The following is a 27,469-nucleotide window of genomic DNA, read 5'->3' as shown; positions in this document are numbered from 1 at the left end:
CATTCATTTATATATATATATATATGAATGACTGGAAAATATCTTCATATACATATATCAGTATCCACAACAGCGAATTAGAATTAAATGAATATATATATATATATATATATATATATATATATATATATATATATATATATATACAATTTTACAAAGTCTGGCTGGAAATGAACCAATAATTTGTTTTATTTTCAATGGAAAACAAAGAAAATTCCCAGCACTCAAACCACCCACACAATTTCATACTCAAGAAGGATATATATATACTATATGGCTCATGGGAAATATTAGTTAATTTTCAATTTGGTATGTGGATTCTTAGTAAAAGTGATCTATCTATCTATCTATCTATCTATCTATCTATCTATCTATCTATCTATCTATCTATCTATCTATCTATCTATCTATCTATCTATCTATCTATCTATCTATCTATATTCTGCTGTATGTTTGCTCTTTCTCTTTTGGCCACAGGTCTTTCTATCCAGTTCATCATACACAGGCCGCGGGCCGCAGCCCTCTGCCCTCCCTCCCCCAATCCCCCACCACCCCCTTTCTGTCAAAGCTGATTGTTTCCACGCCAACAGAGTGCTGGGGGCTAGCACACTGTCACACTACATCAGGCAGAGGGAAGAAAGGGAGAGAAAGAAGAGAGGGACGAGAGAGTCTGCTCTATGGACTCATCCGACAGCACTGGGTAGCTGGAGCCTGTATGTCCAACTCAAAAAACACAGGGGTTGAACTGAAGCTACTGTACTTCATTGGATCATACAGAAGAGTGCCCCCTTGTGTTCTTCACACGCTATTTAATTTTATTTAAAAAAGTGACCAACGGGCTATGTGATGAATAGGCGCCCTCTGGTGGACTAAACCATATTTTCTTATTTCACTCGATTTTATAGGCCTACTCTTGGATACCAAAGATTTGTACAACTATCACTCATTGTTCTATCTGTGAGGATACTGTGTCATGGTGGGTTAAGCTTGTTGTCATTGTCATGTGAAAAAGACATGACGGAGTGATGGGGGAAAAAACACTTCAACAAAAGGCAAGTAATTGAAAATCACCATCGTTATGGCACTATTACGCATAGGATGGACGAGTCTGATCTGGACGGTGATCGATCAATGCATGATTTACACAATTACAGGTGGTAGGCTAAATCAAGGCAATATCATTGATACAAAATATAATTCATGACAATGGTAAGCGTTTTAGGCAGAACTCCACTGCTATTGAAATCCACGTTACCCACGAATGCGCGCACGGAGTGGCAAAGTTGCCAGATGTTTACACAATATCCCCAAAAGTCTAAACTGTAAATTCCATACAGTCCATTTTTTTAGTTTAATGAGCAGGTGAATAGCTGTTTCCCAAATATCTCAGAGAAACACTTGAAACCGAATTGGGTGACAGGAGCCACAGCTGTGTGCACCTCTCTCTTTCTCTCGCCCGCGATAATTTGGGAGAAAACGCCTCAAACAGCGTTGCTAACGTTATCTTCGCTCGTTTTAACCGACAAAAATTAGCAGTTCTGCTCGAGGAGAGAGACGGTGCGGCATCCCGCAGCCCCCCCCGTGCGTCTGCTTCTCCCCGGGCGGGGTGCTCTTTCACCGGTGTCGCTGTTCGCGCCCAGCAGAGCCCCCGTCACACATGCCTCGTGTCCCGCGGTGCGGCGAACCTATTATACAGTGTCGCTGAAACGAAGAGATGTGTTCAGGGTGAGGGCACGGTGTTTAACGTGAGACACTACGCAGAATACCGATTTGAGTTAGAATGTGCATCCAAGAAAACTTTGTTCCTTACAGAGAGAGACACAATATAAACATTTGCTTGAATTGGCCCTTTGTGGAGTTGAGGCCAATTAATGTGAAGATACTGCTCTTTTGCTTGGTAGGGCAGACTAGGTAACAAAACAATCTCATTTTATAGGCTATAGGCCTATGAGTAACGTTTCCATTCGCATTTTAACTTCACTGTAAATACATAGCCTTATTACATAATAGTGATTGTATATCCTCAAAATTGGGTTTTGTTCTCCCCGTGTACTGTTTCTCTGCGCTTTTTGGAAACGGTGTTTGTACACAGGACAATAACAGAACAAACAAACGTGTTGGCTGGTTATCCCCGACGCTTCCCCGTTTGATGCCCTACATACATCCCGCTTAAAAGCCAATAAACAACAGATAAATATGTTAATTGTCTCACACTTTCACTGTCATGCCTGCGTCCAGGAGAGGCGATAAGCTTTAGAACATAAGCCTGAGCGCCCGGAGTTCGGAGGCATAAACGAGGATTATCACAAATTTGCCCCGGGGTTTGGCTCATACTGCGGGACTGGACCGGAGGCTGCTCACCGGGCCGGATAGGACCACCGGGCCCTGGGGCGCAAACTGACAGATTCCCCGGGGGACTGGACTCTGCAGGACCAGCTCAACTCAGACTGCAGATTAGGTGGCGAGGGCTGGTATCTCTGGGAGCACACACACAGACACACACAGTACGGCTAGACGTTCCCTGCCCGCGGCGACGAGAGACGCAGTAACCATGCCTATAAAGATTGATGCATGTTCCTCACAGGGCTATCACACCCCCAACAGAACACACTCATGATGAGGCGATACAAGCGAACTTTGTGCTGTTGATAAAGAGACGATTGTAGTAAAAATATCATGGACCAGAGGCTGCAATTTATATATTTAAACAACGAATACAAAGAGGCTTTAACGGTTCTATTAGTGCTTTATGAAAAGGATCAATTCCTTCATCTCAAATTGAAGATCAACATAATTCGCAGATAATGATCTCAAACGAAGGCCTATATCTTAGGTTTAGCATGTCTTCGCTCGATGTAAACAATCTGACATTGCCTACTTGTTCTCCTATTCTGCTAATCCACACCTTTCTGTGTACACCGACCTAACGTTGACGTTGGCTTTATACTGTGCGATGAGTGCAAATAGACTAGTAAAATCCCAACATCTTCTTCATAACTTTATACATTATTAACTCACAATACACGAATATCTCTAAAACAATTTTATTATGTCACTGGAGAAGACAAACATGATATACATATAATAAAAATAAAAATAAACAATTCACCTCATATGTTGTATTTGGAATATTTTGGGATTATACCACAGTTATAGAGACAAATAAAACAGTACATTCTACACGTATATAGAACATTTGAAGATACAGGCATATATTAAACTTCATATAATATGTTATATATTTCCATAGTTTGGCAGGGGTAGGGTGACAAAAGTCATAATGGCTCTCAAGAAGAAAGGTGCCTTGGATATATTTGGATCTCAACACAGGGTAGGACGCCAACAAATCAAAAATAAACTGCATTACCAACGTATTAAAACACCACATCAGAGTAAAATCTCAGAGGATGCTTGGAGATTGTCTAGTTTCGGGAAAAGTCAAGTCTAGGACACAATAAGCATAATAACCATGGCCAAGGCAACAATGCCTTTGTATTCCCCTTCAGCGACTGGCCGGTCTCTGCTGGTGACCACTTCCTGGTGACCACTTCCTCTGCTGGTGACCACTTCCTGTTGGGGCCTCTGTGCTTCCTTCCTCCTCTACGATTGGCTGGCTGTGGCAGTTGCAGTGGTGGCAGCGCCCATGCGCAGCAGCTCCTTCCTGTGGTCGAGGATGACGTCAAAGCTGGACTGGAGGCGGTTCTGCTGCTCCTGGACACGGCCCTGCAGGCTGCGGACCCAGCGGATCAGAGCCAGCCTGCGGTACATGGTGAGCTGGGCCTGGTGCTTCTCCATCTCCTGGGCCTTGAAGCGCTCGCGGTCCCTCAGGGTCCACACGGCGTCCTCCAGCTCAGGCAGCTCGCCGCAGTCCGTGTCCGAGTCCGACAATGCTCCTCCGTCAAGCAGGCTGTTCCCCGTTCTCAGAGGCTTGCTGCTCCTTTTCCTCTCCATTTTGTCATCCCACTTCCTGGTCAAAGAGGGGGTAAGGGGGCCTGCTGGGGCGGCAGGGGTCTCCTGGTTGCCCCCCTGGTGGTGGTCAGGCTTGGGCTCCCCCACACCGATGCGGTCCCACCCTCCCATGCCAGCCCCTTCACCTCCGCTCTCCATGTTGAGAGAGGACAGGCTACCACTGGACCTGTAGCTGAACTCAAAGTCTGAGTCGCTGTCGCCCCATTCCTCTGGGTCCTCCACTTCCACCTCCTCCTCCTCCGCCTCCTCTTCCACCACCACTCCCTGTTTCATGACACCTCCCCCCAGGTCTTGTTTCTCCTTCTCGTCATCGCTCATCCTCCCCATCTCCTCCTCGATCTTGCCCTCCTCCGCACCATCTGGGGGCACTCTTCCGTATCCATCGTCCCCACTCTCAATCTCAGGCAGGGACTCCAGGGGGCTCCAGCAGGGCAGACGGGAGAGCGGGGACAGGGGCCCCGGACCGTAGTGGTTGGAGGAGGAGGGAAGGTGGGGCTGGTCGCGGCCCAATGGGCCCAGGTTACGAGGACGCACCTGGTTGCGATTCTCGTCTCCCCCCGTCATGACGTCATCGTCTTGACCCAGGAAGTTGAAGTTGCTGTCCTTCTCGCCTTGCTTCCTTTTGCCCCCCTGCTGCTGGCTGTTGTTGCTGAGGATCCGCAGTGGGGACGAGGTGCCTCCCTGGCCTCGGTACTGGGGGTTTACGGGTCTGTCCTGGTGGAGCATTTTGCTTGGCTGAAACTCACTTCTTCTTGCTGGGGATTCAATTCTCCGTGAATGAGATTCAAGTCTTCTTGACCGAGACTCAATTCTTGTTGAAGATTCACTTCTTGATCTTGACTGAGAGTCACTGTTTAGAAAAGCAGAGAGAGAAAAGGGAATAAGATATGGAAGTTAATTAAGGCAATTGTTTCAAGGTTAATCCTTCACTATATATCAGATAAATCTTGACTCATTTCTCTGATACAGTCCAGTACGCTGCTGCATAACTCACAAGTTTGATATTAGCCTACTACCAGTTAATCTTCTAGCCATCGCTGCCATTCCGTCTCGTTCTAATATATTAAATCGTAGCTTCTCCGTGCATCCAATTGCCCACTACTTAGGCCTATATTAACATCAAATATTTACATGTCTCCTCAGAATGGAAATTTCACTAATCCTTACTTCGGGGTACTGCCACTCATTCTCAGCTCTGTCTCATGATGCGCAGGCACGTGGTGCTGAAGGACAGCGACTAACGTTCCGGGGTTGCGACTGGCACTGACGTAAATATGGTACTGGCACTGACGTAAATATTGGAGCTCGATTGGTGAGGATCAAGTAATCAAGTAAAATCGACATTGGGTGATGTGATATAACATATCAATATTATGCTTTATATTCGTTTGAGGTTCGTGCAATAGCCCAACAATAAAACGCACTCCCATCCTTCTTGTAGCCTATATTTCGGCTAGGCTATAAAAGCTGTCAACTACAGGATGTTCTTTATGCACCATTAATTACGTCTTCTTAGACTTGTGACAGTCAGAAGTGAAATACCATAAAATTCCTTTAAATTAATTAAGCAGATACAAAATTAAGATGTGCGATTTGACAGGAACGAACGACGACCCCCGATGAAAGCATATGCTTATAACTTATCATAAAACAAATCATTAGAATAGCCTACCTACACAATGTTGTTTGAGAAAAATAGATGACAAAAAAGAAACACGGTTTTATTAAATTAATATAAAAGATGAATTAATCTCCATTGTGCGTTACGTAATAGCCCAGACCTAGTTCATCAGCAGCGCTATCAGCTCACCCCATATCCTTGTTCTCCTCGCTCGTCCGCAGCGATAGCCTCGCTTCCACTTATACAAAACAACCTTTACCATTCCTTATTTCATTCGCTGATTACACAATCATTCGGATTGACAACTGTGTGAATCGATACATAAGAGGGCCTTGTCTTACCGTATGCTCGTAAAGTGCTTCGTAGAGGAAGTAGATTGGGAGCCCTCCCTATTTCCCCCTCCTCTGGTCGACCCTCCTATGTGATGTTTATCTGCGACTACCCCCCCTCTCGCTCTCTCATCCACTCTTTCTAGCACTCTGATAGAACGGACTACCCAATGACTCACTTCCGAAACTGGGCAGGGACGGTAGAACGGGAAAATGCAGAGAGGTGAGCAGAAAGTAGAGTGCAGCAGAAATGACATTGGAATGTCTCACCATATCCTTGTTTTTTTAAAGGGAAAGTACGACTAGAGAGGTATATACCACAAACTCATATTTGTTTAGGCTACTCAAATGTAACTAACCTATAACACATTCTCATAATTTTGCCAAGGGAGACAGACTGCCATTTGTTGCATTAAACTGGTGACTGTATCTGTCGGTATTAGATTGGAGAGAACGCCTGTGTTGAGTGCGAGTGTGTTTTCGGGTAGGAGGTGTGGCACATCAGACAGACTTTGCAAGTATACTCCCTCCCCATCTCCTGTCGCTTGCGGCAGAAGAGCGTACCCCCCCCCCAACCCCAACCCCCCCTTAACCCCTTTCCACTTCAACAACATCCCCATTCAAGTGCTGCACCTCCAGGCTGTCCCCTCCTCCCCATCGTTCAATAGTAGCCTAAGCACATGAAAAATACATCAAACACAGCGGCCGCCCGCGGCCTCATCACATGCAAAATCATCTCCATCTTCCAAAACCGAACACAGAACCGTGGAGCAGGACACCGATATAGAGAAACAGATAGCAACAGGGCCAGAAAATACAAACATTGAGAGACAGAGAGAGGGAAACAGAGCATGCTTTTGCGGTGCATGTGGACCAAATGTTCACACGAAGGGTCATCCGCGAGGTCCCTCGGGGCGCTAAATAAATATTGTGCGTCGGTTATTGCGCAACCGAGGCAACTCATAAGCACCCATCTCACAACACAGGCATTGAATAAAAAGAGCATGACTTACCTAGTGAATAAGACCTTGTTATTTAAAAAATGTTTTTTTTTTACACAGCCCCGAGTAATGACCCACTTCCCTCAGTTCTGCTTCATCTCAAGCAACACCAGTCCTTACTGTGACAGTGGCCAAGGGGAATGACCCATGGCTATACCGTCAGCTCACAACACCACAATGCATAGCGGCAGATACAGAACAGAAAACCACAGTAGAGTGGACCTACAGCTCTCTCTTCTCGAACAGAGATCGTTCAATTAGCCAAGACAAAGTAAATCAAATAATTAGATTTAGATTTTCCACCCCTTGGGAAGCATCACGGAGAGTGAAAGATCTCATGTTTCTGGTGAATTATTCTAGCCTCCTTTAAGTTGGGAGTAAAATAAAAACTTTTCCATTAGATTTTGCGGTTGGTCAGGGCCCACATTTGTAAAAAATGTAGATAATATTTCCCCATCTTTCAAACGAGGGGGACTTGGTTTTGGGAGTTGGGATAATGTTATGACTGAATAAATAAAACCAAGGATTACATCTCCGCCTAAAGCTAAGAGGGTATACATGGGGTTCATTCCAGCCCCTATGCCTGCTCCTAATGTTGTGTAATGAGCCTTCCTGCAGCCCCTAACCCCGAGACCTGCTGCTAAATCACCATGGACTAATGAGATGGAGAGATAAAAGCGGTCATTAAAAGTACTCCTAACGAGTTCCTATTATTAGCCACTTATCATAATCATTAGATTATAAACTGCAATTATCTTTACTGGACCAAGAGTGGTCCTATCTGAGCCTAGAGGTCAACAGAGAATGGATGGGAGTAATAAGGGGCAGTCATGGTTCCGTCAAAGTCTATTTATATTCTATTGTTTGAATTCTGAAGCCAAGGTAAGACTGAGCAAAATTAAGGTGCAGAGAGCGAGAGTGACATTAGGGACACATTTAAGTATGCGCTAAGTATGTTACTTATACTTTCGCACAATTCTACTGACATCGATGCAAAATTTGCACAAAACTTAGTGTGGTGGTGGAAGGGGCATTTCTCCAACTAGGGTCCCAACCGAAGCTAAGTCAGATACAGGTGCCTTCAGAATGTATTTACACCGCTTGACTCTTTCAACATTTAGTTGTGTTAGAGCCGGACTTTAAAATGGATTCAATTGAGATGTTGTCTTCACTGGCCTACACACAACACCCCATCAGTGGTGTAAAGTACTTAAGTAAAAAAAATATATACAAATACAACTTCAATCGTTTTCTTGGGGGGTATCTGAGCTTCACCATTCATACTTTTACTTCACTACATTCCTAAAGAAAATAATGTACTTTTTACTCCGTACATTTTCCCCGACACCCAAAAGTGCTCGTAACATGTTGAATGCTTAACAACACTGGAAAATTGTCAAATTTACACACTTATCAAGAGAACATCCCTGCTCTTCCCTACATCCTCTGATCTGGCGGACACACTAACCACACGTTTGCTTCGTTTGTAAATGACGTCCGAGCGTTGGAGTGTGTTCCTGGATAATGATAAATATATAAAACATTGTGCCGTCTGGTTTGCTTTAAGAAATTATTTTTAAAAGTATTTATACCTTTACCTTTGGTACTTCAGAATATTTACTAGTGTTTAGTCGTGTTTTACTGGGTGACTTTCACTTTTACTTGAGTAATTTTCTATCTTTACTTTTACTCAAGTATGACAATTGGGTACTTTTTCCACCACTGTACTCCATAATGTCAAAGTGGAATTATGTTTTTCCAAAGTTTTAGAAATGAATTCAAAATGAAAAGCTAAAATGTCTTGAGTAAATAAGGATTAAACCCTTTGCTGTGGCAAGCCAGGAGTAAAAATGTGCTTAAGTCACCTTTATTTATTTAATTGAACAAGGCAAGTCAAATTCTTATCGACATGGGGCCATTTGTGCGCCACCCTATGGGACTCTCAATCACAGCCGGTTGTGATACAGCCTGGAATCGAACCAGGGTCTGTAGTGATGCCTCTAGCACTGAGATGCAGTGCCTTAGACCGCTGCGCCACTCGGGAGCCCCTATGGACTCACTCAGTGTTCAAAAATAGTGTTTAACGTGATTTTTTAATGACTACCGCAGCTCTATACCTACACATACAGATAATTGTAAGTTCCCTCAGTGAGCAGTGAATTTCAAACACAGATCCAACCACAAAAAACAGGGAATTTTTCCAATGACTCACAAAGGGTATTGGTGGATGGGTAAATAAAGAAAAAAGCAGACATCGAATATCCCTTTGAGCATGGTGAAGTTAAGAACACTGTGGATTGTGTATCAATACACCCAGTCACTACACCCAGTATTAACTGTTTCCGGAGAGGAAGGAAATCGCTCATGGATTTCACCATGAGGCAAATGGTGACTTTAAAACATTTTGAGCTTAAATGGCTGTGATTACGAGAACTGAAGATGGATCAACATTGTAGTTACTCCTCAATACTAACTGAATTGAAAGTGAAAAGGAAGCATTTTTACATCCTGTTTGCAACAAGGCACTTAAGTAATACTGCAAAATATTTTGCAAAGCAATTCAGTGTTTTATTGGATTTGCCACAAAAATATTACCGAGCACAGTAGTGGCTGCATCATGTTATGGGTATGCTTGTAATTAATCGTTAAGGACTGGGGAGTTTTTCCAAGATAAAAAAGAAACAGAATGGAGCCAAGCACAGGGACAATCATAGATGAAAACCTAGTTCAGTCTGCTTTTCAACAGACAGAGATGGTCGCCTCGCTTCGAGTCCTAAGGAAACTATGCAGTCGTTTTGTTTTAGTCACTTTAAATTGTTTACATATCTTACATTACTCATATGTATATGCTGTATTTAATATCTATTGCACCTTGCCTATGCCGCTCGGCCATCGCTCATCCATTTATACATTTTCTCATTCACCCCTTTAAATTTGCGTGTATTAATTAGGTAGTTGTTGGGGAATTGTTAGATTACTTGTTTGATATTACTGCACTGTCGGAACTAGAAGCAAAAGCATTTCGCTACACCCTCTAACCATGTGCATGTGACCAATAAAATGGGATCTTTCAGCAGGACAATAACCTAAAAGACAAGTGAATATTCCCGAGGCCAATCTACAGTTTTTACTAAAATGATCAACAACCAATTTGACAGAGCTCGACAAAAAAAAAAAAAGGGAAATATTTTACAATCTAGGTGTGCAAATCTTAGACGTACCCCAAAAGACATCACTGTAATTCGCTGCCAAATGGGATTTTAACATATATGACTCAGGGGTGTGAATAATTATGTAAAATTAGACTTCTGCATTTCATTTTCAATAAAATTTGCAAACGTTTCTAAAAACATGTTTGCACTTTGTCATTATGGGGTCGTGTGTAAATGGGAGAGAAAATTCTATTTCATCCATTTTGAAAATAGGCTGCAGCAACAAAATGGGGAATAAGTCAAGGGGTAGGAATACTTTGAAGGCGCTGTACCTCAATGTACCTACAAGCAACCTGCATGTGAGTAGAATAGAACACACCAGGATAAAACAGATATTAGAGCATGTGGTAAAATACGCTTTAATTTACAAACTTAAAACAAGTACATTTAAAAATCTGAAAAAAAATTATAAAATCAAACCCATTCTATTTACATGATAAAAAAAAGAAAAAAAAAGATTCAGGACACAAATTAAGTAGGACACAATCAAGTGTCCAAAAGAGTCAATGGGGTCCCGGAGAAAGTGTGAATGTTGTTGACACCAGATTTTACAAGGTAGTACACACTCTGGATGTGTGTATGATTGGCACATCAGGCACAATTGTCAGGCACCTCAGTTCTCCAGGTAACAGAAAATACTTCTTTGGGGTCCTTTGGCTGCTGGTGCGTTGTTTTCTCGACATGGCCGCTTAGCAGCCGGGGCCAAAACCTGGATTTGTCCCCTCTTCTTCATCTGCGAAATAAAGAGATATTCAGAGTTAAATATCGGAAATGACTCCTGTTGCTAAAATAATGGACCAAAACTTGTCAGAGATATACAGAGCTTGTCAACAAACTCTCCACCACGTTAGAAGCAAACGCCCCATGACGATAATATTCAGATTTCGGGATTCTTAATTTCTTACTGGAATGTAATTATTTGGGAGATTTTGGCGCCAGCGTGGAGTCCCATTAAAAATTATACATGTCCAGCTGTGTTTGTGGACGTCTGTATGAGTCGGAGCAGTACTACAGCTATTTAAAAACATCAATTACGCCTCAGTTTAAAACAGAACTCCCCAAAAGTCTTAACCTGGTTAGCATGATCCGGCATCATTTTAATTGTAATTAAAATGTCATCATGACGAATACAAATTTGAGTCAATTTTAAAAAGACAATGTCAATGCCCTGAGATAAAATACAATTTCATGTTGACGCTGAGTCTTCTCTGATCGGTTCAGAGATTATACATGCAATAATATAGATATTCCACACAGATCCAGTTTGGATTATGTCATGCTGTACACATTTTCAGCTAAAAACCCAGTTGCAGTATATGTAAACATAGTAAAAAAACAAAGGTATGGATAAGAGCAAGCAATGGTTCAAGTCAAACAAAGACTGCACTAACACAGTTTTTTACCAGGGAAACATTGACAGCTTGGGCTTTTGGCACCACCCTATGGTCAGACATCGGTACTACACTACAGTCCAAAGTCCCATGATTAGAATTACAAGTACAGTAATGACCAAACCGTCACAAGTTGTAGAGAAGAAACTCTTAAAATGTGTAATGGATGTTTTTATTCTACAGAAAAAAAAAGAAAAAAAAAAACTGTTGGGAATGGAGAGAGGCTTTCAAGAAAAAAAAAACATGTTTACTGAAACACTACACACGGTTGTAGCCACAATACTGACCAACTATCATCCAACTATGTGCGTTAGGCCCACAGGGTTACATATAGCACCATTATATTTTCTCTCTATGGTTGGACCTGCCTGTTTTTTGGGGGCTTCTGCAGCCGAGGCCTCTTTCTCTGGCGATAGGCTTTGGAAGACGAACCCTCGGGTGTTGCGGGGGGCTAGCGGGTTCCCCTCGGAGATACAGGCCAGCTTCTGCAGGACCGAGCGGGGCTGGCTGAGCAACGAGCCCCTCTTCACCTGAGGTGGGGTTCAAAGGTTAAATGGAGGTGAAACGGTCATAGTCATCTAGTAAAGATTCTTAGAAGGATCCGATTACACAACAGTGAAAATCATAAGTGTCACACTAGAGGAGAGAGGGTGACTTCAAGTCCAGACTAGTATGAGGAAAGTACTGACCATGGTGGGTTGAGAAGGTCTCTGGAAGGGGTTCTGAGCTGGGAATTCTCTGTCCGCCTGGGGTGCAACAGGCAGCTCTGGAAAACAAAACAGAGAGGCTGAGGGATTGAGATATGGGGAGGGTTACAAAACGTAACTTGAGAAATTCGCAGTCATCTTTCTTATATATTTTATCTCCCATCTCTTGTACATCAGCTCACCTTTCTTCTGTAGTTTCTTGGCGGTCAGTTTCTTGGCCAGCTTCATGAACTGGCTGTCCTCCTCGCCAATCTTCTCCTCCTCCTCGTCCATGTCAAAGTCCTCCCCTTTCTTGGCCTTAGCATCCGACTAGAACGTCAAAGGGTGTTAGACAAACATGAGACACCACACACACACACACACTACATAGGATACAAACCAGGGGAGTAATCATTAGTCCAAACCGTAGGAAAACGGTTCGCAACGAATATGAGTTTATTGGAGAAATTCAAGTAGGTGCCTCCCTGTTACATTCCATTTGGTTCCTAGTGAGTTTCCCCTGACAGAATAGAATGACACACACCAAGTGTTCGACACACTCCCATATGCTATACATACACTACATGACCAAGTATCGGTTGGGCGATTAAGCATGGCTCGCACGGGGGCATTGTCATGCTGAAACAGGAAAGGGCATTCGCCAAACCGTTGCCACAAAGTAGGAGGCACAGAATCATCTAGAATGTCATTGTGTGCTGTAGCGTTCAGATTTCCCTTCACAGGAACTATTGGGCCTAGCCCGAAACATGAAAAACAGCCACAGACTATTATTCCTCCTCCACTAAACTTGTTGGCACTATGCATTGGGGCATAATCACGTTCTCCTGGAATCCTCCAAACCCAGATTAGTCCTGACTGCCAGAAGGTGACACGTGATTCATCACACCAGAGAAAGCGGTTCCACTGCTCCAGGCAACGCTTGGCATTGCACATGGTGATATTAGGCTAATGTGCAGCTGCTCGGCCACGGAAACCCATTTCATGAAGCTCCTGACGAACAGTTCTTGTGCTGACGTTGCTTCCAGAGACAGTTTGGAACTCGGTAGTGAGTGTTAAAACTGAGGACAGACGATTTTTATGCGCGTCAGCACTCGGAGGATCCGTTCTGTGAGCTTGTGTGGCCTACCACTTCGCGGCTGAGCCGTTGTTGGTCTTAGACATTTCCACTTCACAATAACAGCACTTACAGTTGACCGGGGCAGCTCTAGCAGGGCAGACATTTGATGAACTGACTTGTTGGAATGGTGGCATCCTATGACGGTGCCTCGTTGAAAGTCACTGTACTCTTCAGTAAGGTCATTCTACTGCCAATGTTTGTCTGTGGAGATTGCATGGCGGTGTGCTCAATTTTATAGCCCGGTCAGCAACGGGTGTGGCTCTAATAGCCCGAAGCCACTAATTTGAAGGAGTGTCCACATACTTTTGTACATGAAGTGTACCTGTTCTCGTAGCCACTGCTCCCTCTCCAGCCTCTCTTTCCTCCTCTGCAGCTCTGCCTGGTCCAGCTCTTCCTCCTCCTCCTCATCTTCCTCCCCCTCTGCCCCCATTCCGTCCATGTCAAAGCCATCGTCTAAAGAGAGAAAAGCACCACAAAAACAGAGACAGCATTGGGTTAAAACACGACTGTTGAATAAAGCTTGTGGAACAGAAAAGCAGGAGATCTGTCGAAGGAGGACGCCAACTCAGGACACACCCACCTATGTTCTTCCAGCGGAAGCGGCGAGCTCGGCCCGGGCCGTCTGAGTGCAGGTCCCCGTCGGCTAGGTAACGCTCTTGGTACAGCCGCAGTCGCCGCTTGTCGTCGTCAAGGACCTGTTTCCTGTAGACGAGCGGGTTACACTAAGCTTTAGGGTAACATTTTTCTTCCACACAGACGCCATATGATCGGTTGCCTTTTCCAATAAAAATGAACAAATTAAACTTCTCTACTACCAAACATTACCTATGAAGATAAAGCACATTGTGCTTTGTTAAGGTAACCCAATAGTAATAGTATTGAGTATAGAAGTTCTTAAGATTTTTGTTTTTGTTTCCGAGGTATTTAGAATGCTATTTTTTGAGGGTGGGGGTATTTGTGTCAGTACATACATGTGGATCTTGTTGACCTGGTCCTGCAGCTCTTCATCAGACGGCAGCTCGTCCAGCAGCTCCTCCTCCTCATATTCATTCTCACCGTCATCCTCATCCTCACTGCCCACATCACTACCTGAGAGCTCAGCCTCAGAGTCCACAAACTCTGCCATGTGCCTGCAGAGAGCGGAAACCACAACCAGACGACATGAATACAAAGTGGGCTTGAACTATCCTTCTGTGTGCAAACCGCATTCTGATACATTAAAAGGAGTTTACAGTTTGTGCAATTGAGTTCATTTTCAAAAATAGGACATTCGACAGACACTCATCCTAAGATCTAAAGCTATATTGACAGACTAAGGTATAGGTGAATGTAGAGGCACTATGTTGTCTTAAATACTATAAAAATAAATCAATCCCATATCCTCTTTGCCAAAGCAAAACATGCCTTCTGTGCTATGCAGTCTTTGAGCTCATCTTTTAATAGGCTCTACCGTCAAGGAAACCCAACAGACGTCTTAACTTAAACCTCTATCTTTATAGTACTACTGATATTTATTATAACTGCATTGTCAGGAAAAAGCAAGCACCAAACACATTTCACTGTACTTGTGCATGTGACAAACTTGAGCTGTGTAAGTTCATCATTCAGGAACAGTTCTCTACGTACATTTTCTTCTTTCCTTGCCGGGGTGCAAACACAGCCTCCCTCTCCTCCTCCTCCACCTCGTTCTCGTCATCCTCGTCGCCATCATGGTCTTCCTGGAAGGAAAGGAGGAAGGAGTTAAACTGATTGGGGTATACGCCATCAATGCAAAAGGTGCGATCGCGTGTGTCTTACCTGCTCACTCTGGCTCTCCACGTCTGACAAAAGTCGAAACTCACAATCCTCTTCCGCCAGTCTCGTTCTTCTGAAACAGCACAGAACAGCATTTAGCCTTACGGGGATACATTTGTAGATTTCTTTCAATGTATAGCCTGAGCATATCATAGTGGTAAGTACAAGAAGTATAACATAGTACTCCGTTACGGAATTGAATAAACTTTGATACCGAGAAGGTAAATTAGTCATCAGATACAATATCAGGGCCCTATCAAATCAGTTTAATTTTTTGCCTGATTTTGTTATTTTCTCTCTCAAAAATCCTTTTCCCCCCAGGTTTTCACCCTCAAAATCACTTTAAAAAATAGAAAAACAAGAATGGGATGTTCTAAGTCCACAACAATGTTCAAACTACATCAGGAGAAAACTTGAGGTCTGGTAAAATCTAAGAAATGTTGAATTGTAGGTGTAGTGCACAGTTTTTAATGCATGTGCACACCAGCCAGAAAGCGTTGTTCGGTTGGCAGTGTTTCTGTAGCAAAATAAATTATGGTTGGTTTAATGCAAATAATCATGATATCATTCTGCCAGGCTACTTTGTAGTTAACATTTAATTGAGAAGGTTTTTGGAAAAGCCTTTCAATCTACCAGTAGAGCAGAAGGTTATCATTAGCATTATCGCTAATGGCTGCACAGAGCATAGACTAGACATACGAGCACCACACAACACACAGACAGTGGTATATTCCTGTGCAGGAAAATACAAATTACTACATTTTGTCTTATTAACTTGGACAAATAAATGAACTTTCTAATAAATTACAATACATTTAGTTTATTTCCTAATAAGTTCACTACATTCAATATTGTTGAATTCCATTTTAAATGTCTGGAGTCAGTGATTGTCTGCGTTTAAAAAAATATTAGCCTAGCTGTTTTTACCGGTCTTCCGCAGTTGAAGAGTGTGGGGCGTAGCTAGAGTTGGATCGCAAGGGGGAGACACCTATACGGAGAGAGATTGAGAGGAATGGAACCAATACATTATTACACCCAATCACCCAGACGTACACCCAGTACTTGGGAGACACGCTTACCTTGAGTAGTAAACTTCCCAGAGCAGAGGCCGAGCAGCTGATCCATGTCATCGTCTCGGTCCATTTCCAACTCCATCTTGGCTTCCTCCCTCTTCCTCCCTTCCGCTCCCTCCTTCTCCCTTTCTGCCTGTGCGGTGGGGAACACTCCCGAACACAGCCCCAGCAGCTCATCCTCCTGGGTCGCCCCCAGCCCTCTAACTCCTCCCTCGCTCTTCCTCTCCATCGCTCCCTCCGTCTGTGTGGTAGGGAACATTCCAGAACACAGCCCTAACAATTCATCCTCCTGCGAGGCCCCAAGCCCCCCCACTCCGCCCTCTCTGGCAGTCCCGAACCCCCCAGAGCACATTCCTAACAGCTCCCCCATGTTAGCGTCCATAGCGTTCTCATCCAGGCTGGCCAGTAGGAGCTGCCTCTTGTGGGAGCGCGGGGGGCCAGTGCGGGGCCCCACGTTGAGGAAGCCGTCGGCATCCAAAAGCTGGGAGTCCTCCTCCAGAGAGAAGCGACCCTGGGACGGGGCCCCCAGGGGGCCAGAAGACTCGCCGGGGGAGGGGGGAGCATACAGGTCCTGAGAGTCCTCTACGGGCAGCGAGAGAGAGGGCTCTGAGAGTTTCCCTGAGCTCTGTGGGATGGAGAGAGAGGGGGATGAGATACTGGGGATGAGTCTCAAAGAAGTCCGTCTCAACATTTATAGAAACTGCCTTTCTGAATCCTAACTTAACAATAAACATGCTGCTGCTCATCTGAACTAAAAATACACATTTGGACACAGAAGTTTTAGCCTAAACGTAGCCTGAAATATAGACACTGACTGTAGGGCTATTACTCTCACATGTTGCCTAATATAATGGTATTTCCTGAAGTAAAATGATACAACAAATGTTAATTTAGCCTTGAGAATAGGAGTGGAGAAATATGACTTTCTTTCAGCATCTTGAGAGAACGAGAATGCACAGTTAGCACGGTCCCCGTCTTTGTCAGTGACAAAAGCTGACAGTAGGCTATTTCAACTACATAAACATATGCTTCCAGGACAAACTGAAATCTAAATCAGATTCATGTTGGATCGTTTTCACAGCTTTTCGTTTCCTTGAAACCGGTGGAACCTACTTCATTTAGACATTTTGAAGGGAAAATCTTTCGATGTTTTTACATTTGTATTAGAGTTAGGCTATTGCAGGCTTGCCCCGGTCGCTACACATCCTTGCTCTGTGAGTCGAAATGGAAGACAAAACTTTACCAATGTCAACTGGATTAGGTTTAGGACTATTACTGATACAGCCATTCTATTAATGTATTACATTGTTCTGGTGAGCTCTGATTTTTTGTCTCCTAAGGCAACAAGTAATGAGAGAATAGTAGCTGCAGGCCTAAGTCGGTCAACAAATAGCCTACAAAATGTTGGAAATGATATGCAGAATTCCCCCCCTCGCTAAAACAGGGGTGAAAGTAGACCGAGACGACTGTCTGGGACAGTGACGCATGCGAACAGCAGTGGAGGCATCAATGAATTCAGGCAACGTGTGCCTAATAGTCGCTGAACGTTCGGCGTTAAAAAAATAACAAATATATTTTTTTTAAACAGAGGAGAAAAAAGTTCAATGTCTTTCCATCGCATTTTCAACTCGACCGATAGTTTTGTCCCAAAAACCATGGCGTTAAATAGTCAAATGTGCTTACTGTGGACTTTGCACGTGCGCTCTAGCCAACAGCTCGCAGACACATTGTGGGTAGGCTAGGTCACACGATGAGACTAGCTTATTATGGATAATGATTTTTAGATTGTCAAATGGCAGTCAAGCGTCGATCACCATGTCACCAGAATAAGACCCTCGCTATTTATTGAAAGGGGGCATCGAGCTCGTCACCATCCACCTTCGCCACCCTGTGAGATTCATCATAACTTATTTCATCAGTAGCCTAATAAACTGAGTTAGTAGTGGGAGGACCACACATACACACCATAGTTTACTTTCATATGATGGTTATTATATCAATACTGGCTCAAAGGCGTTTCCACCACCATTTCTCACGTAATGAATTTTACCGACAAAGATCACATGTTGAACAAACAAATGATCTGTCAGCGGTTTTTTTTTTTTTTTTTAACGGTCCCGAAACTTCCTGTTTCCATCACAGTGGACGTGATGGAAAGGTGGTTCATCAGATGAAACATCATGCCTGGTTGTGTTCATGACACCTTAAAATACAATAATTTTTTTTACAGTTAAATTAGTCTTTACTATGATGCCCAATGAAAACAAATTGGCAAGCACACATAGGTCACTGCACCCCCCGGTCAAAATCGTTCCGCGGTCCCTGATTGAATTCACATAACGCATGCATTACTAGGAGACATGCATACTTGGGTCTGTGTGGTTCCGATTGGCTCTCTTCTGACACTGTCATACAGTGGTAAGGAAAACACTGTGCCCTAGACATACAGGATCTAAACCCCCCTGAACGGTCAGCGTCTCACCTTGGAGGCAGATCCCAGGAAGCTGGGTCTGAAGAAGCAGGGTGAGGGGGAGCGAAAGGTTCTGGCTGACAGGCCCCTGCCTCCTGTGGTGCTGCGGTTGACCGGCTGGTAGGACGGCAGCATGGAGCCCAGCAGCTCAAAACTACTGTTGTGACTGTTGTCCTTGGCCAGGGACAGAGAATCTTCTTCCTCTGTAGTAGAAAAGTGACATACAACTTGCAAAACAATTTTACCAGTGAAACTTCTCTTTTTCATTACCATAAGCCCGCCCCCCACTATTTTTTAACCTAGAACGGAAAAGAGACACCTGATTGCATCAAGGATTTGAGAGTATTTTATGAAGTAGCATAGTTATGATAATTTACTATGAAAGTGAGATGTTCAGTCTACTCACCCATCTTTGTGTAACTGTCTTGACCACCGGGCCCTGTCCTCTTTACACCATCCCTGTAAGAAAGACAAAATGTCACAACTTGGAGGGAGAGATAACACACACATACTAACTCACTCAGTATACACATTTAACGTACACCACTGTTCATTTCGGTACTCTATTTTAAATGTAGTCTAGTCTTAGTCATTTTGACTAAAATATCATTCAGTCTGTCACATTTGTGTCATTTGAATAATGGATGGTCTAGTATTGCCTCATTAACCTATAGTAAACATAAACCACTGACTTCTATGTGCACAAACATACATAGCCTTGTCCTACCAACTTTTTCGGGAAGAACATCCTATTCTCTCCCAATAGCAGAAATATGACAACCATAACAATATAGAATTATTTGGCCAGGTGATAATTATCTTGCTCTGCGAGAGCGAGCTGGTCACAGATCACCAGATGGTCTCCTAAAGTACTATGGGTTGCACCTCCGTCACTGCCATTGTTATGAACCGGTTCAGATGTCCAAAAGTAGAATGGGAGCTAATGACTGTTTCGCCCAGTGATTTAGTCAAATCACAAAACCTTGAGTCCGAATCGAGGCCCAAGTCCCTATGGCTTAAATCTGAGTCCCAGTGAGTCCTGGTCCAAGCTCTCAAGTCGGGAGTCCTGGTCCAAGCTCTCAAGTCGGGAGTCCTGGTCCAAGCTCTCAAGTCGGGAGTCCTGGTCCAAGCTCTCAAGTCGGGAGTCCTGGTCCAAGCTCTCAAGTCGGGAGTCCTGGTCCAAGCTCTCAAGTCGGGAGTCACTGGGTCCAAATGAACTCAAAATAAAAGTTATTTGCTCAGTCAGTGTAATGGCAAGAGGAATTTTGTCAATAACTTGTGTGCTATCCCATTTCCTTTCTGTGCCACCAAATGTTTCCATTATAGGCTACTGGTAATGTTACCTGGGAAACCGTAAGTTGAAAAACATTCTTGAATGTTGAAGATAGAAATTCCATTAATATATACTTTTTAAAATATATTTTATTATGATTCAATACATCAGAGGCATGTTTGTTCTCCATAGCATATTTCTAGCAACGTTCCAAAACGTTGTGTCCTGCTGAGCGCGCCCCCAGGTTGTTAGCGATAGCTAGCTAATGAGGTATAATGAATGAACAAGTGTGTAGCCTAATAAAACGGTTAACGGTCCAGTCCCCCAGTCGCCTAATTTTAGAACACAATTTTTTTTAAATGCAAAATGCACGATAGAAAAACAAATACGCTTGTATTACCGATCATATCTTTTGAACGGTAAGAGCTAGAATGAAGCCATTTTCTCTAAGGAAAAGAGAGAGACTCGGCTACAGAACCTGGCTAAGAAATGCAGTGGGGAAAGGTTGAGCAAGGCTACAAATTAAAATCCAAAAGATCATTCATTTCGTCAAAAATAATTGATAAAAAAAAAAAAAAAAAAAAACATTAATCGTTTAAAAAAAGTAATGTCTTAATCGCACAGACAGTGCATCTATTTTGGTACACCAGAAGTACATTGATGTCCATTTGAACACTGCATGTGCCTTGTACCGCTGCGATGCAGAGGCAGTTGCAGTGCGTTCTGTGTGGTGCGTACGCTGGATTTATTGAACCTATGCATCAAACTGTATGTGTAGAGGGCTTGACAGAAAATGCTAGCAGAAGGTGAATGTCGAACTTTGGTTGCACACACAACCAGATGACGCCGCGTACCATTTTGCGCAATGACGCGGTCGGTGTGATCGATGTCTGACTGTCTCGCTCTCTTCTTTGAGCACCTGACCACTCGTCTTGCACACATGCAAGGTGATGCGCAAACACAGACGAGTTGAAGTGTCATTAGGATCCGATCCCGATTTTTATTTGACTGACAGATTGTGCCTAAGTAAATGACATTAACAGAAATGAAGTGTATAATTGCAAACGGAGCCCATCTGCCCACACGCATCGCGTGCTACCCGGTAGCTCACCAGCTGGTGTGCCAGGTGAGGCACTATCTTCCCATTGCTGAAAAAGCCTGTGCATATCTGCTGCTAATATTAATTGGCTGACTTACACTTTTTCAATACATTGCTTGAATCCAGTACAGTCGAGAATGAGTCGAGGACACTGACATCTGGACACTTGAATATAGACAGCACTTCCTTCTCCACACAACAAGGCTGCCCATGACCAACGACATGGAGCACTACCTCGCATTCTACTTTGCCTTATGCAGGCCTGCAATCTAAAGGCCACGTATTGTCAGCCTATTTACGTCGCCGAGACTCCCATATATCAGCGCCACACACACATACCCCGTGCGCGAGCAGGAACTGCTCGCAAACAGCATGAGGGTTCCGTCTGTGTTGAGCATGTCTGGTGTGGGAGAGGGACCCTTTAATCTTAACAGGGAGGGGCTCCTCACACCCCTCTGTGCCTCACTGCCCTCCTCCTGATCATCATCCTGGTCGTCATCCTCATCCTCGCCATCAGCATCACCACCCAGTAGCTCATCTACACCCTGTGGAGAGAAATAGGTTTTTGACAAACTCCGAAAACACACAAACACAATTAATGGTTCCATTACCATTAATTGGACAAGACATTCCCTCTATTACCCTTATTCTAATTTTTCCACTTAAAAATGCTTTGGTCTTCAATGTGTAGGTTCCCATCGCGGAGCATCACTGCGAAAAGTGTACGGAAAGCACTGACACGCAACCCAAGACTGCCTGAGGCAGGTGCGGTGGATGGAGGTAGAAGGTCAAAGCCGCCAATCCACTCTTACCTCTTCCCCCTCGGAATCCGTCATTTCCTCTTCCTCTTCCTCGCCACAGTCCTCGTTGTCTAGGCGATGGAGGGCAGCCTTGCGTTCTCGATCCTCCCGTCTCTTTACGGCCATGGCCTGCTGTAAACGGGACTTCAGGTCGGTCAGCTTCTCACCTGAGGAAAGGGTGAAACCAGGCTGGTTAGGAAAGAATATTGCTGCCAGTGGACAGAGAAATTAAGACATTTGGAAATGTGTGTGTGGCGGTGGATTTCAGGAAATTGGCTTATTATGCATTGTATGGGATGCCTCTCTAGCGAGTGTGTGTGTGTGGAGGTTTAGAGAGAACGTGTGTGTGTGTTTGTACCAGGCGCGGTGTGTGCAGCCTCCTCCTCCCCTTCCCTGATGGTGGTGGTGACAGTGTTTTGGTGGAGTTCTTCGTTGCTGTCTTTACAGATGACGCTGAGCTGCACGGTGCGTTCCCCTCTGGGCTGGGCCACAGGCTGGACGTGACGTAGGAAACGCTCCTTCAACGCCTCCACGCCTGAGGGGGGAAACAAACAGGTTAACGACAGAGGACCATACATGACAAGCAAATTGACTGGGTTTCTTCTCAACCCAATCAATTCAAGCTCACCCATTTCGCCACAATACAGTGTGCTTGTGTTGTGACCCACCAAAATCCTTTTGTGTGCCACATGAAATGTACAAAAGCATGCATCTAAACACAAGGCTTTAAACCCAAACCCACCATTTGGAAAATAATGCGCTATAGAGCTCTGACCTTATGGAGCTGAACATTTGCTGTGGTGCTCTCACCTGAGTTAACTTGAAGGGGCTCTAGATCAAAGGACCCATCGTCAGCACACAGTTTGGGGACAGGCGGGGGCTCCACCCCCAGCTCCCTCAGTCTGGCCAGCCTGTCCTTCTTGAGTTTTCTGACTGGTGGTGCTATGGGGTCCACGCTGGCTCTAGCAGGTAGCGGCTGAGCTCCCTCCCAATCCCCTGCCTTTGCCTCCATCTCCTGGGCTTGGGAGTCAGAGGGATCTGCCTGGTTCTGCTCTGGGGGTCCAGCCTCCATATACTCTGGTGGTGGAATTTCAGCACCACCAAACACTGAAATATTAGCCCCCTGCATAATGGCGGCCAGTTCAGGTAGTGGGAATTCATTGTCGTCGAGCTCCTGGGTTGGAGAGGTCTCCCCTGCCCTGCGGTGGTTCTCCTGGTGTGGGGAGGAAGTGGCCGTTGGCTGGGAGAGAGCTTGGGTCTGGGTGGAGGGTGGGTCCAGGGAGGCTGAGGGCTGTTGGGACTCCTTGGGTGGGTTGGGGGGAGGAGGTGTTGGGGTTGCCTCCTTTATCAAGTCCTGATACTTGGCAGACCTTAAAAAATAAATACAAATAAAAGGGGTTTATATGCTTAAAAAGGGGCAATATGGAGTTCAAACAATAACAAAATGGAATCCCCGCCACTGTTTTGGTAAAAAGCTACGGGATAGGGCAGGAGAAATGTAACAATTCAAATTCATAGACAGCGATATGGATGCAAGGACTGACCCCACCTATTAGATCAGAGAATTACCCGGGACCTCACGATACCATATTATCACGATACTAAAAGGCAATGCATGGTCAATACGACGTCCGCATTGGCCGTGCAGCATTTACAGGGATACGGCCTCTACAGAAGTCAGGGCATTCATACTTCTTCGCGGAGCAGTGCAGAGCTGTTAAGCAGAGCTGTTGTGAAGGAAGTTGTCAAGGAAGTGAGTGTGTGTTTATACCTCCTGTCCCCAACTACCATCAACCAATCACGTCAATGCGGAGCTATATTGAGCCTTGCGCATTGTTACAAAATCTGGCTGGCGCGATGCAGTATGGAGCTGGAGATGGTGTGATGGTGCTTTGCTGGTGACAATGTCTGTGATTTATTTAGAAGTCAAGGCACAATCAACCTGCATGGCTACCAGAGCATTCTGCAGTTATACGCCATACCATCTGGATTGCACTTAGTGGGACTGTCAACAGGACAATGACCAAACACACCTCCAGGCTGTGTAAGGGCTATTTGACCAAGAAGGAGAGCGATCGAGTGCTGCATCAGATGACCTGGCCTCCACAATCACCCGACATCAACCCAATACTTATTTGCCACCATAATTTGCAAATAAATTCATTCAAAATCCTACAATGTGATTTTCTGGATTTTTTTTCTAATTTTGTCTGTCATAGTTGAAGTGTACCTATGATGAAAATTACAGGCCTCTCTCATCTTTTTAAGTGGGAGAACTTGCATAATTGGTTGCTGACTAAATACTTTTTTGCCCCACTGTATGTTGTTGTTATTGGAGTCAAACTATCGATATAATATCACCGGAAATAATATTGCGATATGTAACTGTATTGATCCCCCCCCCCACATCTATATGCAATTATAGTTTTAACTATGTTTTGAGACTATACAGTATTTGTTTACAATGATATTGTTCACAAAGGAGTTAAACAAGCTATTTTGGGTTCTGATAGGGTACGACAGCTGAACCAACCTCATGAAGCATTTATAAGTTATATTCTTAAAGAATCAATGTGTATATCAGATTGCCCCTTTAAATTATTTGGACAAAACTAGATGAGCATAGTTCAGTAATTGCAAAGACAAAGCAGGTAGAAGTAAAGAAATCCTGGTAGATAAATGTCTTCCCACTTCAGTAGTGCCATAGCAGAACCCTCAGGTCGGGCTCTCCTCTTGAAGAACTGGTCGATGCTTTTGGGCTCAGGCATGTGGTAGGGCAGCCCGCATGTGGATTCTGCAAAGGAATTAAGAACATGCAACAAGAAGCACTGAGTTGGACAATAGAAGCTACACAGGAAAAGTGTATAGCAAGCCATGTAGAAACAAAGCATATTGGAACACGGGCAATGCACTCCGTATAGGGACACGCTATTGTAATATGCACGTAAGAACAAACTGACCTCGGACCAGCCTCTGGGTCTCACTGTGCAGGTGCTTCATGGCCTCCTTGCTAGCCCGAGCTGCCTTTCTCTCCTGGGGACGCCGTTTCGGTCCAGCCTCATCATCTCCCTCATCATCATCATCAAATAAAGGCTCCTGAGGAAAAGATACAAAGCCCAGTTCTGATACACATCGTCTGCCTGCACAGCACAATATACAGACACAAAGCTATGTAAGATTAGTCAAATTCAAATGAACTCACAAACCACTTCACATTCAAAAAGTTATCCTGGGTGATTTGTTTCTGGCATACGCTTGCTTTTTAGTGACCTCACACCTACTCCTGAACTACAGATAGGACTTTTAAAATGTTGCTCTTACCTTGTGCTTCTTGGATTTCTGCTTTACTGCTGCTTTGATGGCGTCCAGAGACTCTTCCTCTTCATCATCATCGAGACCAGCATCATATAGGTCATTGTCACCAAGGAGACAGCCGCTGTCATTCAGAGCACGGGGCAAAGGGGTCTCCTACAAAACAGAGAGTGACGGGAAAAGGAGTCTTTACTTCATTAGAAAAATAGTCTTTACTTTGTATCAAAACTCTGAATTTTACACTGTCACTATAACACAACCTCTCACCTCTTCAGGTCTCTCTTTGTTCTTCAGTCGCTCCACAGCATTGCGGCGCTTCTCTTTCTTCCCTCTGTGTCTCTGGCTCTTCTCCCTCTTCCCTTCCTTCAGTTTCACATCCTTTTTGACCAGCTCTTCCTCCTCCTCTGGCGTGCTGCCATCACTGTCGATAGGGGCTATCCGGGATATCTTCTTGCTCTTTAATTCTGCCCTTTTGACCTCTTCCTCAGCAGTCTCCATCTCATCCCCGCTGGATGCTGATAGGACCAAAGCCTCTGCTATCTCAGGCACAACCTCCTCGCTATCACTGTCTCTCAGGGCCTTCCGACAACTGGACCGCCGGTTCACTGTGATGTCATCATCTGAATCTGGGGAAAAATATTACAAGCCATCTTAATGACTAAATGCAGGAAAGGTGGCATTCCGTTTACGTCACAAAGCAAAGTATTTCCTACTAAAGTAAGTAGGTTAGTTTGCATTGGTAGTTGAACAGCCAAGTACCGTAGTTTGCTTCAATGATTGGATTGTCTAAAGTCAAAGACTAGACAATCTATTGTTTCTTATCAAGAAGCAAGCGGCCCAGTCCAGAGCAGCCTATTTACATTAAAAGGGGGCTCTGGTCAGGTGGTCTGTTTAGCCACTGATCAACCATGTTGTGTCACTGTACCTTGCGAGTCGACAGTATTGGTAATCATTTTAGAAGCAATCTCCTCCACTGGTGAGCCCATCCCGCTGTCTGAATCACTCTCGGCTACTGGTTCCTCAGCAGGGAGCTCCAGTGCCTGGACAGAGGGGGGGGTCAGAAATTCACCAAATGTTTATGTTGTTTGAGGGAACCATGCTGGTGACGATGCCCTTCTCTCTTTCCTACAAAATAATAATGGTCTTCTTGGTCTTCTTCTTTCTAGTGACAAGACATAAGTATAACTGACGTAAACATAGAAAAATTGAAATGTGAAGAAAAAAAACTATTGTAAATTTAGGTGAATGATCTTGCTTGCTTAAATGTGATGCTTGTCTGTGGTTCAATGTTGGGTCGCCAAATGGCTGTTGTGGCGCCTTCTCTCTCAGCTGCCACAAAGAGCATACGGTTACCGTAGTTAGCCAGCTGGACATTCAATAGTGGCTAATGTTACACAGAACATAGAAAACTGGCTAGAATAGTTTTTTTTAGTTCACACAATGTTAATTGGTTACACAGTCACATTGTTTCCCTATACAAATGTCTAACAAACAGTCGATCAAACTAGCCAAAGGACGAGGATTGCTAGCTAGCTAATCCAACTCAATCAGTAACAAAGTCAGGTGAAGTTAGCGAGCTAACTAGCATGGGGTTATGGCGGACTCAATCCCCACCTAAAGTTAGTCAAAATTAACCAAGTTAACGTTGGTTTAATGTGTTGAACTATGTATTGTATGTAGCTAGCTAATGTAACTAACAATTTGAAAATATACATTTCTTACCTGTTGCGAGATCACCACACTCATCTTAAATTACTTTATCCTCCTTTTACTTGTGTAGTTGGAGTGAACCTGCATTAAAACCGTGAAATCAAGACTTCCGTATTCTTTCCGACCACAAGACAGTAATATAGGTATAAAAAATGTTGCCTAATAAATTTGAATGGTGTTATTGATCCGCCTTTAGCTAGCTTTCTCTCCCTCCCGCTTGTTCCTGTTCTGAATTATCATGTTTTATCTTTCGCGCGCTGACAATGATAGTCTATCCTCACATCTGTCAATTATTGTCGTTGTGCTTTTCTATTGGATGATACTCACAATTGATATCCACTCTCATCCAATCGTTGGATGGTGGTCATGCCAATGACAGAGCAGAAGCATTTGATTGGTAAATCTACAGCTGACCAGACATGTCCACCCCCCCACTCCAGGACAAAAACAGTATTTTATTTTCTAACACAGATAATGTACATTTTGTTTTCAATGCAATGTCAAGAAAATATTGCCAGCTGAGTTAGTAAAAGTAAGTGGAATCAAAATAACAATGAGTGTTTAACTGGTAAGGTAAACAAGAGTTTGGGG

General features: G+C 44.1%; 2 protein-coding genes across 9 annotated transcripts; both read right to left on the bottom strand.

Moving 5' to 3' along the window:
* Positions 1-3,028: 3,028 nt before the first annotated feature.
* LOC118399228 (UPF0500 protein C1orf216 homolog) lies at positions 3,029-7,031 on the bottom strand. 7 transcript variants are annotated; one of them, XM_035795143.2, is made up of 2 exons: positions 6,933-7,031; positions 3,029-4,819 (listed from the first exon to the last, which is right to left on the bottom strand). In XM_035795143.2, the coding sequence occupies exon 2, from the start codon at positions 4,693-4,695 to the stop codon at positions 3,601-3,603; it is 1,095 nt and encodes a 364-aa protein (XP_035651036.1). In that variant the 5' UTR covers positions 4,696-4,819; positions 6,933-7,031; the 3' UTR covers positions 3,029-3,600. The 7 variants fall into 7 exon arrangements, with proteins under 7 accessions (XP_035651036.1, XP_035651033.1, XP_035651035.1 ...); XM_035795140.2 differs by lacking the exon at positions 6,933-7,031 and adding an exon at positions 5,932-6,023; XM_035795142.2 differs by lacking the exon at positions 6,933-7,031 and adding an exon at positions 5,751-5,925.
* A 3,444-nt stretch (positions 7,032-10,475) lies between these two features.
* Positions 10,476-27,164, bottom strand: LOC118399227 (claspin-like). Of its 2 annotated transcripts, none has more exons than XM_035795136.2 (23): positions 26,891-27,164; positions 26,094-26,208; positions 25,436-25,794; positions 25,178-25,324; positions 24,817-24,952; positions 24,548-24,650; positions 22,667-23,226; positions 22,215-22,391; positions 21,869-22,023; positions 21,396-21,601; positions 19,091-19,143; positions 18,697-18,887; positions 16,221-16,839; positions 16,069-16,129; positions 15,145-15,211; positions 14,974-15,065; positions 14,319-14,477; positions 13,928-14,049; positions 13,670-13,800; positions 12,413-12,539; positions 12,213-12,289; positions 11,892-12,053; positions 10,476-10,865 (listed from the first exon to the last, which is right to left on the bottom strand). In XM_035795136.2, exons 1-23 carry the CDS (start codon positions 26,912-26,914, stop codon positions 10,746-10,748), a joined length of 3,963 nt encoding a protein of 1,320 aa, XP_035651029.1. In that variant the 5' UTR covers positions 26,915-27,164; the 3' UTR covers positions 10,476-10,745. The 2 variants fall into 2 exon arrangements, with proteins under 2 accessions (XP_035651029.1, XP_035651028.1); XM_035795135.2 differs by having other exon boundaries at positions 15,145-15,214; positions 26,891-27,163.
* Between the last annotated feature and the right edge of the window lie 305 nt (positions 27,165-27,469).

The sequence above is a fragment of the Oncorhynchus keta genome, chromosome 20, assembly GCF_023373465.1.
Source record: "Oncorhynchus keta strain PuntledgeMale-10-30-2019 chromosome 20, Oket_V2, whole genome shotgun sequence".
Lineage (NCBI taxonomy): Eukaryota > Metazoa > Chordata > Actinopteri > Salmoniformes > Salmonidae > Oncorhynchus > Oncorhynchus keta.
Note: the sequence above shows the minus strand (reverse complement) of the source record. Positions and strands in the feature narration are given on the sequence as shown.

Excerpts from the sequence above, each read along its gene's own strand:
- LOC118399228 (XM_035795137.2), bottom strand. The coding sequence starts at position 5,013 with ATGGCAGCGATGGCTAGAAGATTAACTGGTAGTAGGCTAATATCAAAC. Across the intron at positions 4,820-4,963 it reads AGTAGGCTAATATCAAACTT|TGACTCTCAGTCAAGATCAA; the intron begins GTGAGTTATGCA and ends TTTTCTAAACAG.
- LOC118399227 (XM_035795135.2), bottom strand. The coding sequence starts at position 26,914 with ATGAGTGTGGTGATCTCGCAACAG. Across the intron at positions 25,325-25,435 it reads ACAAAGAGAGACCTGAAGAG|GAGACCCCTTTGCCCCGTGC; the intron begins GTGAGAGGTTGT and ends TCTGTTTTGTAG. Across the intron at positions 16,130-16,220 it reads TGGGAAGTTTACTACTCAAG|GTGTCTCCCCCTTGCGATCC; the intron begins GTAAGCGTGTCT and ends CTCTCCGTATAG.